Consider the following 16516-nt stretch of genomic DNA (forward strand, 5'->3'; position numbering starts at 1 on the left):
ATGCTTTTACTCTAGGAGGTTGTGGCTTCATGAGCACATGCCACAATGTATTAGACTTAAGTTTTCTATTAATTTTTCTATTAGTCAAATTTTGTCATGACTATTTGTATATGCAACACTTGTCCTGCACCTAAAGTGACAAACTGAATCACCAAACATTTAACTAAGTAACAGCTTAGATTTATATGTATGACATCTGATCCAAAGCCAACCTTTGGCACAACTGCAGGGTTTCATTTGAATTCTTTACCCTGGATGAGAATTCCAGAAATGGTTTAGGAGTGGGCATAGAGTGCTGCAATTAAAATGTAAAAAAAAAAAAAAAAATGTGGTAGAAGTTCTAATCAAAACTTGGTATTGGAATGAGAAAATAGTCAATGATGGCATAATGGTATTCTCAGTGACTGTGGTAGAGGTTCACCTTGTTCCACACAATAAGATGCACTTCTGCATATTTGGAGATCAGTGTCAGTTATGGTAAACTTCATCACATTGTAAATACATTGATAAAGCTGGTCATTTAAGTAAATATTTTAATGGGACAAATAATTTTGTAAAGCTTTACTCTTTATTTTATATAAATGCAGTATTTTATATCACTTGAATATAAATTATAACAGAGGAAGGATAACCACTGTCCCAGTCAGTGTGATATATATTGAACACACACTATGTGCCAGGCAGTCTTCCAGGTATTTCACATTTGCTATTTCATTTAGCCCTATTTTGTTACAGTTGACAAGAGATGTTCGGAGTGGCAAATTGGGTACATAGGGTAAAGCATTTACATTTTGGGAATAGTGCATATTACCTGGTAAATTGGGTAAATAGTATAATCTCTTTATAATTTGCAGAAACTTCTGGATTTAAGGTCATGAATGTGTGCCAGTAAAATAGACCTAACACGCAGTTAGTGACAGGAACATGAAAAAAAAAATCCCATTATTAAATACCAGGTTGTCAATTGAATCTCAATGGAAGTGAGTTTATGTGTGCTGAGTAAGAAACAAATCATTCCCCCCAAATCTCTGTAGTTCTTATATGTCTATAAATCTTTCACTGCTCCATTTGAAATATCCCCTGTATAAAAATGAAAATCCCTAACCAGAGAGAAACTCAAGTATGAAGCTTGATGTGTAGTTTTAGCTTTCTCATAAATCAGAAACAAGCAGCTTGATGTATATATATGGTGGGGAGCTGAAAACTTGAATCTGTGTGATCAGCTAGAACCAATTTCATTGAGATATTCAGTGGCTGGCCATGGATGTCTCTCAAATATACGGGAGCCTACCAATTTCAAAATCCAAATATGCCTGGTGGTGGATGTCACTGTACATCACTCCCTATCCATGGTGTAGTGAGGGGCACATTTAATCAGGTCTCAGATTGTCTAAATCATCCACTTCTTGTTATGAGGTGAATAGTTGCATAATTGGTGTTGCATAAGCACAGTGTTGGTTTTAAGTTTTTTATTTAATATTAATATTAAGGATATATATACAAATAGAAAGCAAAAGCAGAACTTTGTTATCAAACATATTGGGAGCCTACTAATTTCAAAACCTTCTACCCACATATGAATGTAAATGGAGTATTTATCTGGTGAATCTCCTGCTTGTGCATCTTTACATAATTCTCTTTGAAAACAATGTAACTTTTGTCACTTATCTTTACTAAACCACTCTCCAAAAATCACTTTCTATATCAGTTCACTGTATATCACGATTTTGTCAACTAAAATGTAAGCTGTAAACTATGACATTATAGGAATATAAATTCTCCCTTCCCTGAAATGATGCTCATTAGTAGTCAACTGAAATGTTTCCCTAAATTCATAGGCTTGGCATGAATCCTTCTTTCTTTCTTAACCTCCTCTTTATATATCCATCTATTTCTGCTCTTATCTGACATAATCAAAGAACATCACATTTGAAAAGAAGGTCTTGATTATAGTCTCTGAAAGAGGTTTATGTTTAATTTTAGAAAATGTGACTGTTATGATGTTGGCCATAGTACTTTTATTCAGGAAAAAATATCCACTTTCCAAGGTCAGTCTGCCTTTTCCTCCTTTTTTTTTCTCCCTTACCCTCTTCTCCCCTTCTCTCTCTCTCTCTCTCTCTCTCTCTCTCTCTCTCACACACACACACACACACACACACACAAGAACCTTCATGTTCCTCACTGAGGATTCACCTTCTTTCTGGAACCACCTGAACTATCCTCCTAGCAATAGAGTTTGCTCCTCCGTCACTGACTCCTTTGAGAAATGTTCTTGCCAAGCTTTGGGAGAAACCTTTTTACATGTGACATCCCCAGTAAGTTGGAAAAGGTTCATTGGGCTGGGTTTCTATAGGAGATTGGTCATAATACTTTACTCTGTGCATATCTGTTTGCAGTTGTTCTTGGTTATATGAAGGATTATTATTTTATGAAAGAATAAAAAATTCACACTATACCTTTGCTTCATTTTGGACATAATAATATACATCTATATACATAGGTAATTAAAAGCAATATATGAGTAATACTTTATTTTAAATGTAGCACTATTTCTAGTATCTAAATATCCAACTAAAGGTATTTAAACTTATAAACTCATTGATTCCTGAGTCTTATATATAACTCAAATTTGAGTCTTGAGGGTGTGCAAAAGATCTTTGGTATTAGATACAGTTGGTGAACCTGTATAAAACATTGTGATTGACAGCAGTACGGCAAAATTAAAGGCTTAGTAGCAACTGAACAGCAATGACTACAGACATTTTTCATTTCCTTCCTAAGTTAATAACTTTAGGTACGTGCTTCCAATGTTCTTGCCTTTTCAAAAGCATAGCCCTAATGCAATGATGAACTTTACTGGAAAGCACTTAAGTGTATTTATTTAATTACTCCAAATATGTTGTAAGTATTTTTGAAATAATTGTAAAGTTTTGTCTTCCACTGTGCTTAGTATGTGGTATTGGGCATACAATAGAAGCTTACTGAACAGGATCCAAATGTTTGGCATTGTATAAATAGTTTCTGATTAAGATGTGTTAAATATCACAATATTGACTTGTGAACACATCTTTAAGAAAAATATGAGACATTATTTTTACGTGAATTAAATCCTTATAATTACAATGCAGTCATTACACTAAAAATAGTAGCAGTCCCTTCTATTAATAACTTATTGGAATCATAGATCAAAAGAATGATGTTATTTTTTTCCGGAAAAGTAATACTCCTGAGTCCTCATTTCTTCATCAGCAGAGACGAGGACAAGAGCCTTGTGTTCTGCCTCCAGCTTCAACCCACCACACGTGCCCTCTTCCTCACATCTACTTGTTCTATAGAACTTGCTGGAGGCATCCGGCCACCCAATATTCTGAATGTATCGATACCACCAAACAGAGGGTGTTTGGAACAGGTTGTAGAGATTTCTTGATTAAAAGGATTTTCTTTTGCTTTTTATTGAAACGTTAATGTGAAATAAAGAAAAATGATACACACTTGGAAAAATATTTCAGAAACAGAGAATCTGAATAGGAAATAGGACTCTGACTTAGAGAGTTGTGTTACAAATTATAAACATGCACAGTAATTTCTGTAAAAAATAAATATAGTGAAAGTTAGGGAACTGAATGAAAAAGTTTGGTGAAAACAAATATATTGCTGTTCTATTTATATTAAAATATATTAACTTCCTTATCAAATATTTGTTTATTTTTTTTTAACTCTTCCTAAATAGAAATGCTGTATAGTTCATTTTCCTAACAAAACTGTTCTTATCATAAAGTAAATTAAAATGAGATAAACCTGGTGATTTTGTAATTTTACTAGCAAATAAAAAGAATAAGGATGCAATGTACAACTTAGGAATCGAAAATCACAATGATTCTTTTTAAATATTATCTCATTTAACTGTTTTTCTTGAAAGTGAGACTTTTGTTATTTTTTCTCTTTCTGCCCACCTACTTTTAAAACTATGTGTGAGAAAATATTATCATGCGTCTACCTTAATCCTGACCTTTTTCTGACCCCTTATTTACCTAATCAAGTGCAGTGGAATTTCTGTCCTCTGCTGCTTTTGCCCTTAATCTGTACCAGACCAACTATGGGCCTGTGTACTGGGCCCAATCATGATTCCCTCTTGGTTCCACCCACAGGCGCTTGTGATTGGCATATACAAACCAGCTGCTAGAGCATTCCGGAGACTCTTCAGTGCCCTTTGTATATTTGGTCTTATCTGAGGTCTGGCTCTTAACTCTTTCTACCTTACTTTCCGAACCAGGATTCTACTTTTACTCTAACAGTCCCCCTTTTTGATCCTAGCTATAACTCCTAATTAATCTCTCTTTGTCTTTTATTTTTCTTGAACATCCTATCAACTTCCTTGGCTGCCCAGTCTTTCTCCAAATTCAGAATGGTCACATTGAAGAGTTACTTTTTTTCCTTAAATACCAAGTCTATCTTTTGGATACCAAGAAAATAATGTACAGCCCAAAACCATTCTGTTAATCACACATTTATTGAGCTTCTATTTTGCCCCGGGAATTATATTAGATAATGTAGGTATAGAAATGGAATAAGTTTAATCCCCACAAATGGCATGGTGAGAAAATAAACATGGAAAAACAAAATGTCATTAAAATATGGTCATATTTGCTGAGTTGTTTTAACTGAGGAAAATATGGGGTGCTAGAAGGGAGACCTATTTCATGACTTAGGAAATGATTTCTTAAAAAATGACGCTTAAGCTGAGTCTTGGAGCATATATGTGGGATGAGTTAGGTTAGGAAACTGCATGAGCCAAAATTCAACGTGGTGAGAACATGACAGTGTTTAGGAAAATACAAATGTATACAAAAGGAAATGAAGTCATAGAAGCCAGATCAGGGAGATTTCTAAGTGCTGTGCCAGAAAGTAGGGTCTTTATTCTTTAGGTGAAGAGGATTATTAAAGAACTTAATTAAGCCTTAATGAGTTAAGATTTGCATTTTAGATGGAGCCTTTGGCGGTAAGAAAAGCTATCCCAAAGGTGGAGTAGGCCTGGAAGCAGTTAAAACAGCCAGGAGGCTATTGTAATGGTCCAATTAAGAGATGACAAATGTTAACAGCAGGGTAATGGAAAAAGGAACTAAAGGAAGGGAGACAATGTTAAAAATAGGTAAATTGACAAGACTGATTAGACGCTCCAGGTAAGGAACACTTTTGTCTGGAATGTTGTGGTTTTAAATAGCACATGTACTATGTAGTGTCTATTTCCCTCCAGATTAACATACCCCCCTCTCCACCCTGTTCAATACCAGGAAGCTTCCCTGTAGAGACTGCTTCTTCAGGCTCTTTGACCTTTGGCCTAGACTGAATTTGATTAATAAGAGGCACAAACTGAAGATTATCAGTAGGAAAAAGAAAGAAGAACACTTACTCACCCAGTGTCCACCCTGGTTGGCCCCTGTCAAGCAGTGGCCTCATTTCCTCTTCTAGTCGCATAGTCCTGTAGTCCTGCCCCTCTTACAAGGAAAAGTTCTGGTCAAGTTCCAGAAACAGCTTCCTCCTCTTGTCCTTTTAGGGCAATACCTTCTCACTGCTATTTGTCCCTGGATGCTTTTCCATCCCTGCTCAGTATCATTATTCCTTTTCCACACTTTATTAGTCGGCAGCCGTCCGTCTTGAGAGACGATGCTGTAGCTTCTTCAGAGTCTATCTGCACCGCCAAGAATGGCTGTGCAGTCCGACTCGGGAGTGACACGGTATCTGTCTCCTCCCGTGTTGAATCGACATCTTGCGATGACGCTGGAGTGTCCTCTCCAGTGAAGCTAAAGCTACAGAGCCTGGGCAGGGTGATATGGAGGGTCTGCTGTTGCCCATGCAGCAGACCCCCCCTCTCTTCGCAGCTGAAGGGTCCAAGGGAAAGACGGAGTCAATACAGCTTGGCTTCAGGTGCGCCGCAGGAGTTGCCGGTGTTGACTACAACGTCAAACCGCCTTAGGGACTCCGGCTCCGGATTTTCTGTCGGGGTTTACTCCCTTAGCCTTTCCCCTGAAGAGGTATGCCGCAAGGCAGCGGAGGTTTTTTGGAGTCAGAGTTTTCCTTCTCTGATGTGCCCTGACTGGAAGATCGAACCAGCGACACTTAGCTCGCAGGCTGACGCTCAATCCACTGAGCCAAACCAGCCAGGGAAACTTTATTAGTAGTCTCTTGATTAAACTCCCTAGAATTCCCACTAAGTGCCCTGCTGGGATCCCAACTGATATTGGACATGATGAGTTTAGTGGTAGATATCTTGAATTTGAAGTGTCTAACAAAACAGGTACTTGGATATGATCAGAAGTCTAGGGGAGAGGACAGGCCTAGAGAAGTGAATGTCCCAGCAGAAGGCAAAGGAGAAAAGGGCAGCGAGCCAGGATGTGGCCTTGAGGAGCAGCAACATTTAATAAGGAACATAAAAAGATGAAGAAGGATCAGCCAGAGATGTACAAGAGGAGAGCAGAATCAAGGGAATCCAGAATCGAGGAATTTCAAGTGAGAGGCATTTGCCAACAATAACAAATGCAACAGTGAGGTTCTGTAAACTAAAGTCTGGAATATATTGTTGGCCTGGGAATTAGGTAGGCTGTGGGTCTCTGTGGAGCTTGGGAGGGGTAGCATGCTTCTGGTATTGAAGAGCAAGACTTCAGGTCAGAGAGACTTGATTTCAGTTTCTACTCTCAGCTGTGCCACTTACCAGCAGAAGAATGTGGGAAGAGTTATTTCACCTCTCTTGAGCCCCTTTGCTTATTTGTTATGTGTTTATCTCAGAGGATTCTTATTAGAAATAAGTGAGATATTAACCATAAAGCACTTTAAATGGTGCCTAGAATACAGTAGACACTCAGTAAGTGTTACAGACAAAATAAAAAGAGAAGGTATAGGACAGTACAAATTGCCTAAGCAAAATCAATAGGTAGAACAATGAGAATGTGTACAGAGCAGAATTTTCCAAAATGTGCTCCATGGATCATTAGGTACTTGCAATGTTAGCAGGCGTTAATGAAAATAAACAGTTCTTTAATGACATTAATTGGGTCGATAATCTGTTTAACTTTGTTTGAACTCATATCAGTTCATTTATTATTATATTTTACCAGGATTTCTTAGAACATTTAGTATGTTAATATGCATTATGTCTTCCAAAAGGAAACTACAGTGTATGTCTAACATTTACCAAGTTTGACTGTAGAATCTTTTTCTAAAAGTGATTCATGGAAATAGTGAATGTACTCTAAGAAACACTATCTATGCCTGTATACTAGATACATTTTTTTAAATCTCTCTCTTTTTTAAAATGAGTAATATAACCTTAATGATAAGGAAAACATAGCAGCAAAGTCAATCATAACTTAAATTTCAGAATCAGAAGAACTTGCAAGGAGGAGAGCAACCATTCCCAACTTCCTTGTCAAGGACCGATATGCAAGAAACTTCCTTGGAAGAAAAAAAATACACATTCTCCTTATTTTATGGATTGTGCCAACTCTGGCTTTGATAATTGTATCACAAATGGTTCTTTGACTTTTGACTATTAAAGAAATAGAAAACTTATTTTAACAGTATTTTTGAATGTTATCTTAATATGACAAGAGAACAATATATTGAATCATAAAACTATACTTTGGAAAAATCTAGCTGAAAACTTAAGCTGGGAGTTAGACTTTGTCTGTAATATTACTGCCAATTGGCCTTTACTGGTGACATTACTAACAGCTGAGCGGTGGCTGGTCCACACTTGGACAACTGTTTTGTTGTTTGATTTGGTCTTGAGATAAACTATTTTCTGGTTGGAGCTTTCACACGTTACTTGTATCTCCATTTCATTTCAGGAGACACTACATTGTGATGGTTCCTGCTTTCTTACATGTAAAGAATAATTGCTTTGCCAACAGACTTGGCAGATTATAAAGATCAAATAGGAAAAGGTTGACATCTCTCTGTCCTGTCCTCCATTTCCCATCACACCACTTTAAGCTGTTTACATGAACCCACCTTTTCTGCCTATTACCCTTTCTTCTCTTTCTTGGCCACAACAGACAGTTGTGTAGATCATCTCATTCTGCCCTTTGGGGGTCCCATGATGAACCATGGGAAGGGGTAGAGAGCACAAGTGTGAGAAAAATGCATGGTCCATAGTAAGCATTCTATTAATGCAGATTTTATTTTATTCTAATCTCTGCTCACAGGGTATTTCCTGAACATGTCTTTTCTGTACAGTCAATCTAAAATCATTCCCTTCACTCTAAAATTTTACCACCTTGTCCCAGGTGTATTTGCTTCAGGGAGTATATCATTCACTGCGTGATGTTATATTAGGTCTTCGTTATTACTTAGCTTCTCCATTGGAATGTTTATAGGTTCCATGAGAGCAAGGACCTCACTGGTTTTGTTCACTGCTGTATCTCCAGTGCTGGAAGCATGCCTGGCTCATGTAGATGCTCAGTTTGTTGAGTATTTGTTGAATGAATAAATGGGGTGAGGGAGGTCAAACAGAAGGTGTGGGGCAGATTCAAGACAGAGGAAGAGCAGGATGCAAGTGTGAGGAATGGAGCTGATGCACAGTGAGAGGAACAAGGAGGGAGAGTCTATCAGGGAGACGATGCTGAGTGGGACTTGCAGAGTGTGTGCAATCAACAGGGAGATGAGCTGGCAATGCTATTTGGTCGATCATATGGAAGGAGCAGTGGTTTTATTACAAGTGAAAATGAACTCTCAGACATCAAGGTAAGGTTCCTCACACATTTTTCTTCTTGCTATTTTATTAGGTCAGAGTAAACTAATGAGGAAAAAAAAAAAATGTGTGCCCGAGTAATTTTTCTTGGCTTTACAATTTGAAAATATCAAAGTGAAAAAAATTTTTAAGTTGATGAAAGACAAATACCATATGATCTCACTTAAAAGAAGAATCTAATGAGAAAAAAGAAACAAAAAACTAATGAGCAAAATAGAACCAGAGACATGGAAACAGGGAACAGACTGATAGCTACCAAGGGAAAGGGGGTGGGGGAGTATGGTGGAAAGAAGGGGGAAGGGAGTAGCTGAAGAACAAGTATGAATGACCCATGGACATGGGCAACAGTGTGAGGATGGACTGTGGGAACAGTGGGTACGCTGGATGGAGGAAGGCAAAGCGGAAAAAAATGGGACAGCTGTAACAGAATAAGCAAGAATGAAAAAGAAAGAAAATTAATAATAAAAAAGCATTTTTAAAATATTTTTTTCCTCATTTTTCTCTCACTATGCATGTTGATGCACCCAGGCTGGCTCTAGGTTTCTAAAGATATTTCTGGAGACTCACACAAATAATTGAAGCTCAGATAATCAATTATTATTTTTCTTTAATACTTAAATTTATGCTCTTTTTATTTCTGAAAATGCTAATTTTAATTTTTTTTAAAGCATATGGTACTACATAGAAATTTTTTAAATGGATTTTAGAAAATGAATGTAGTATTCTGTATAAGGTTCCACCAGGTGATTTTATATGAAAACAAATGGTAATTTAAACACTATATAATACATATTTTATTATCTAAACATGGACAGTTAGTTAAATGGGCTGATTAAATTAGTGCTGTATTCAATGAAATGTTTGTGTATATATAAAAAAACTAGATTCTCAAGATTTTTAAATGACTAAAATACAGAAATGTATGCTTAAAACAAATACTATTACTTATAAAATTCAGTAGTTCACTAGAGAATTGAAAGGTATTACATTATCTTATGTTAATCTATATCCATAGACTGATACTGTACTGGTAAAATCAGGAAGTTTGATTTAGTTGTCATTTTTTTCTATGACATTAATTTTGTGTTTGTTGATAAATCAATATATATTCTAGAGCCAAAAATAGGGGGAGAAATTGTAATCAGATTATTTATACCCTCACATACATGGCTAAAAGGAGGTCCTTCCCTCCATGAATTTATGATGTGGAAAAGTGCATCTGGAAAGTATGAAATAACATTAATAATCTATGATTAATAACTTGTTTTTCCTACATTTAATAATTTTTAAATATAAAATCAAAATTACTGTACATTTTCAAGAACACATTTATATATTTCTTTCTGAGTTGTTGCATCAGAATTAAACTCTCATACTAGTATCTCAGATACAACAGCAATTTCCTGGTTTGGCTCAGTGGATTGAGCGTCGGCCTGCGAGCTAAGTGTCGCTGGTTCGATCTTCCAGTCAGGGTACATCAGAGAAGGAAAACTCTGACTCCAGAAAACCTCCGCTGCCTTGCGGCATACCTCTTCAGGGGAAAGGCTAAGGGAGTAAACCCCGACAGAAAATCCGGAGCCGGAGTCCCTAAGGCGGTTTGACGTTGTAGTCAACACCGGCAACTCCTGCGGCGCACCTGAAACCAAGCTGTATTGACTCCGTCTTTCCCTTGGACCCTTCAGCTGCGAAGAGAGGGGGGTCTGCTGCATGGGCAACAGCAGACCCTCCATATCACCCTTCCCAGGCTCTGTAGCTTCAGCTTCACTGGAGAGGACACTCCAGCATCATCGCAAGATGTCGATTCAACACGGGAGGAGACAGGTACCGTGTCACTCCCGAGTCGGACTGCACAACCATTCTCGGTGGTGCAGATAGACTCTTAAGAAGCTACACCATCGTCTCTCGAGACGGACGGCTGCCGACGACGATTTTTCATCATCATGGGGAATTTCCTTTACAATTTCCCCTAACTAAATTATACTTTTTTAATTAGTCTTTCAGAAATGACTATTGGCCTCATTTAAAATAGTTAGAAACATGGGATTTGTAATATGGAAATTCTGGTATCGTCAAAACAGTGCTAAAAATAATGGCAAGGACTTAGAATTAAGTACCATGGAATTCATTCTAAAAGCTTAGCTAGTAAGTTGTTTCTTTTCAATTAGCTGAAACTGTTGAATCTGCTAAAAACCAGCCACTCTTTAGAAGTGTTCCAGGTTGCTTCCTTTAATTCACTTTGTGTAAATAGTTGATCCTTGAACAACACAAGGACTGAAGCACTGACCTCCCACACAGTCAAAAATCCAAGTATAACTTTTGACTCCCCGATACCTATGAATATCTATCTGTTGACAAGAAGCCTTACTGCTAACATAAACAATTAACACATAGTTTGTGTTATATGTATTATATACTGGATTCTTACAATAAAGTAAGATAAACAAAAGAAGATTGTAAGAAACTGTAAAGAAACAAAATACAATGTATAGTATTTATTTTAAAAATTGGCTTATAAGTGGACCCACTCAGTTCAAACCCATGTTGTTCAGAGGTCAACTGTATTTGTTTCATCTGATTGCTTCAACATCTTTTTATTTTATTTTTTTTGAAGGTTAATTGGGAACCAAATGAGAATCTTTATTAAAATTCTTCCTGCAATGCTGAGATCTTCAATCAGCATTTTTACTGTGTAGTTTTTTGTGGTTCTGAAGTAGGGAGTTCTTCATTTGAAATCTTTTAGTCTGAATCAGACATACATCATACAGAGGAAGTTTATCAAAATGTATTTAGAATTAGAAAATTAATACATATTCACTGTGGAAAGTGTATAAAATAGAACAGGCAGAAGAAGAAGAAAGTATAATTTCTATACACTCCATTCCAAAATAACTACCATCTGGGGATTCAGCATTCCAAATTTTTTCCTATGTGTGTGTATCTGAGTATGTATGTAAAAAGGAAAAGAAAGAGTTTCAAGTTGTCTTACTATTTTAAGATGTTCTTTTGACTTAAATATATTATGATAATTTTCAAGACATGAACATTTTTAGTCCCCTGCAATTTAGGACATTAAGACATAGGTCTGTCGGTAAGTTGTATCCAGTTCCCAATTGTATTTGCATCAGTTAAGACATGCATGATAACAGGTATTGATCATAATTATGAAGTGTTGGGGATCATCGCCTATATGTGTCTTTCATTAGTGTGACTATTAATTATGTAGAAAAATTTCAGATGCTATATTGACAAGCATTTATTTCTTATTTCTCTACAGTTAAACTCTATGCCAAAAAACAAAACAAACAAGCAAACAAAAATACCTTAAGAATATAGGCTTCCAAGGCAAAAAGATATAGGATTGCATTCTGGCTATGCCCTTTGGCAACTGTGTGGCATTTGGCAGTGTACTGTAGGCACAGCTTGCAGGGCCTGCTCAGATCACCATTCCTCCAATGGCCAAGTCTACCATCTTCTCCCCCCATTGATATCCTTTGAGGAAATCTCCTCCTTTTTAGTCCATATAGTCTGTAAAGGGGATACCATCCTCTTACTTTACCTCAATGCACTGAACAGAGTGGTCAGTCAAAGGATGTACTGTGACCCAAATTGAGTCCATTTTGGGTCGGCATCTCACTGACCACTGTCTTTCAGATTGGCATGTGATCTAAGCCAAACCTATAGGAACTGCCGTTGTTTTCAAACTGGCAATGGTGGTGAAGAGTCCTCCCTTCTCCAGTTGTAGCACTAAGACATGAGCTTGGAAGTTGTCCCAAACCATAAAAATGACTCACAAGAAAAATCTTTTTTCTAACAGGAAGGAGGTAGGAACAGTAGAGACTTTTACATTGCATAAAGACTATCTCATTTCTTAGATCCAGAGAATAACGTCACAGGTACTCAGAAAGATTACCAAAATCCAATTTAATTAACATAGCTGAGCAGGCATATTAGCAATCTTTGGGATTTTTTTAAGTAATCTGAATCAGAGTGATTATATAATTTATCAAACCAGCCAGGGCACTTCCAAGAGTGAAAAGGCCATTATGCCAGACAACAGACATAAATTGACCTGTTCTGGAAAAACCAGGAAAGATGGTTACTCTTTCCTGATTATACTAACAAACATGTTGCAGTAGGTGGGCACTAGCTCTTCATCCATCTCACCCATCTCTGAAAAACTCGGCCTCAAACAAAATGAATTAGTCATATAAGATGAATTGTAGTTATCTTCATCAAAAACTATAACTTGTGCAGGAATGTTCAGAGCAACTTTGTCCAAACTTGTCAAACACTGAAAATAACCAAAATATCTTTTCATAAGTGAATTTAAACAAACTGGCATTTCTATACCATTTAATACTACTCAGCAATGAAAATGAATGAACTATTGATATACACAGCAACTTGAATAAACCTCTGGAAAGTTATGCTGAGTAAAAAAAAAAAGCAATCACAAAATGTTGCATAGTGTATGAATCTATTTAAAAAATATCCTTGAAGATGGAGATGGAGAACAAATTCATGGTTGCTAAGGATTGGCAGTGAGGAGGTATGTGTGGTTATAAAGAGGTAGCATGAGGGGGCTTTGTGATAACGGGACAATTGTGTGTCTTGATCATGGTGGTAGTTACATGAAATTATACATGTGATAAAAGTGTATATATATATATACATATACGCAAGCACACACAAATGAGCGCATAAATGACTAGTAACATCTGAATAAGTTCTATGGATTGTACCAATGTCAATTTCATAGTTGGGATATTTCCTGATTTTGGATATTTTCTCCTTTTGATATGCAACATATCAACATTACGGGAGACAGGGTGAAGGGTACATGGGACCTTTCTATACATCTCTTAGAAAGTTCCCATAAATTTATAACTACCTCAAAAATGTTTTAAACATTGTTTTTGTGTGCCTGACACTCTGCTAAGTATTCTACCTGACCAGTTGACAGATAGAGCTTCTTTCCTGAGGACTGTCTCTAAAAGACAATAATTACTCTTGCAGGAAAATTAAAGATATCTAAATAAATGTGGAAAATTTCAGGAAAGTTCACAAGGACCTCAATAAAATACCATTAGCTGCAAACTCAAATGCATTATGAGAAAGGTTACATATTGAACTATAGTCTTATTAGATTTATCTACTGCATACTGAGTTCTGGAAATGACTAAATGTTAAGGCATTATCATTTATAATTCCCATAACACCAATGGTAAAGACAACATTTTAATGACTTTTCAGAGAATCAGTTAAAAATGAAGTCACAGAAATTACCAATGTTGGAGGTAAGGACAAAATACTTTATTGATTGATGAAATAATGTTATTCTTCTATTCTTTTAGCTATTATGAAGCAGCATCTTGGAATACTATACATAAATTAGAGTAAATATAAAGTTAAGACAAGCTTAAGAGATGAGTAAAACAGGAGATATAAATGGGAGATCTATGAAGGTGAATAGATGTTTAAATATTTCAACCCATCATCAAATATGCATTAAACTGGCCATGTAAGGAAGGCACTTTGAAAAATATCATAAACATGTAGCAAGTTAAAGGGCAATATATAACTTAATAAGGTAGTAGATGACTGAAGTAGTCATATATTAATGTGCAAATGAATGAAACAGACAACTATATTCAGCTAAGTGCTCTTGTAGTAGATAAGGCAGAACGCTTAGGCCCAAAGGATCACTGTTTTCATGATGGAAGACAGATTTCAATCTGAATCTTGTCTGATAGAGTTCAGATACATGGACTAGCTTAAGAAAAACATCACAGATCAGAAAAATAGAAGTTCAAAAGTGAGAGGGTGAAAAAAATGTAAGTCATATTCAGGAGGCTTGACTGAAAGAGAGGAAGGATATGGGCCATGAGGAGGATGCGTGATTGGACACGTGATGAGAGAGGTTGTTTTGCCCAGCCAGGAGCTCCTATTCATAACCGTCTGTTCAACAGTGCTACGAAGACAAACATTAAAATGAGCTTTAGCTCAGCAGTGGTGTGCAGGAAAAAAATTATCACACCTCATTTTAGCTTTAATTGCTTTTATAATTCTGAAGTTGCTGTTCAATGCAGATGCTTAATTCTAAGTATGTGTGCTCTGTCTTAATTAGATAAAATAATCCTCTGTTGCTTGGGTAGTTCAGTAAATTAGTCCCTAGATTTCAACTCCCCTGGATCATTTGTTTATGCATGAATTTGTATGCACTCTTAGAGATAAATGAAATTTGACTTCCAAAATTTACATCCACTACATGTGACCAAAAATTATAGTATAGTAATTATAATTCACATGTATATGCCCCCATCCTTGTAGAATTTCTTCTACAGTTTTACACTTTATTTAAAACTACAAGATAAAATAACATTTGCTAGCCAAAAACTAAATAGGAGATCTAAATCTGTCTGTTATATACATAAACCTCCTACCAACTCAGCAATCAAGGTCTTACCAATAGTGCCATATTTGTATATGAGGTATGTCGCAAAGGAAATGTAATGTAATGTAATGTATCTTAGGCATACATTAGAGGATGATTCCTCCGAACTTTACTGCCTTACTGGAGATGATGGTGACAATACTATCACTACCATTTATTGAGTGGCTGCTTTTTATCAGGGGGCTGCCCCAGGGACTACATGATATTGTTTTGTTCTTATATACTCCTGTATATCATTATCATCATTTCAGTAAGGGGGAAACTCCTGAAGGAGATCAGAACAAAACTTTGGTCTGTTTGAACATACATAGAACCTGTGCATACTGTTTTGTGTGAAAATTCTGACATGGCTTTTATTTCTCTAACTCACAATGTCTACCTCTTCCTCTTCACCTGGAAATATCCTGAGACACAGGGGACTGATGGGGGCTGCCATATGGACAGAAATGGGGTACAGGTTACCCCTGGGGCCAGCTGGTTCCCGTTTGTCCAAAATCTTGCTTGCAACTTCTCCTGTCTGTCAATTGGTCTTTTGGTCATACAGTCCCAGACCAAAGCCTGCTGACTGTGAGAGGATTTCTATAAATTCACAAGTGTCAGGCATATCTTTGTTTATTACCTTCTTCGGTTAACTGACTCTGGAGCCGTAGCACTTTGGTAGATAAATGCACAGAACTGAATGTAATGTAATGTGCTGACGTGGAGAAGCTGGCAACTTTTGTATGTCCAGAGATTTTGTAGTCAATGATGTAAGTACCCAGGAAGATTTTTACCCTGGCTTTAGAACCTTATATGAGATTTCGTGGCTTGCTGGCTTGATGTGATTTTTATACCACAGACATGCCTTTCCCTCCATGAATATACCACCCGGACAAAAAGTAATTTTAACACACTAATGTCTTCCTTTTGATTGCATTAGATTTGTAAATTAAACAGATTAATGGTAGTGTTCTGTGTTACTCTCAGGTCTTCAGTTTAATACTCTTATCTGACAAAATGTAAACAGAAGACATAATTAATTACGCATGACTTACATGTTAAGTTACATTAAAAATTACATCCCCAAGCGGCCCATTATTACATATCTGACTATTTTGTGAAATTAGTTTTGCAAAGAAAAAGCATACCTGAAGATAAGAGTTTTATTTGTTTTTTGTTTTTTAATTTAATTTATTGCAATATTTGCAGAGATGTGAAAGAGCATTAACTGTATACACAATTTTAAAGAGCTTCTTAATTTGCCCGAGGGAATCTTATTTTTTCTTTTTAAATTTTTTTTCTATTTGTTCATGAAGTACTAAACTAATGATGCTTCT

The 16516-nt window shown here is 36.4% G+C and overlaps 1 protein-coding gene across 1 annotated transcript in view; it reads left to right on the forward strand.

Annotated features, from left to right (window-relative positions):
* The first annotated feature begins 8667 nt into the window (after positions 1 to 8667).
* The window catches only part of PTPRO (protein tyrosine phosphatase receptor type O), a 198760-nt gene continuing 190911 nt past the window's right edge, over positions 8668 to 16516 (forward strand). The window contains exon 1 of the mRNA XM_090275111.1: positions 8668 to 8739. Coding sequence (XP_090131237.1) covers positions 8668 to 8739 — 72 coding nt within the window. The remainder of the gene's footprint in view (positions 8740 to 16516) is intronic.

The sequence above is a fragment of the Furipterus horrens genome, unplaced genomic scaffold (genome assembly GCF_987537825.1).
Source record: "Furipterus horrens unplaced genomic scaffold, mFurHor1.1.pri manual_scaffold_4, whole genome shotgun sequence".
NCBI lineage: Eukaryota > Metazoa > Chordata > Mammalia > Chiroptera > Furipteridae > Furipterus > Furipterus horrens.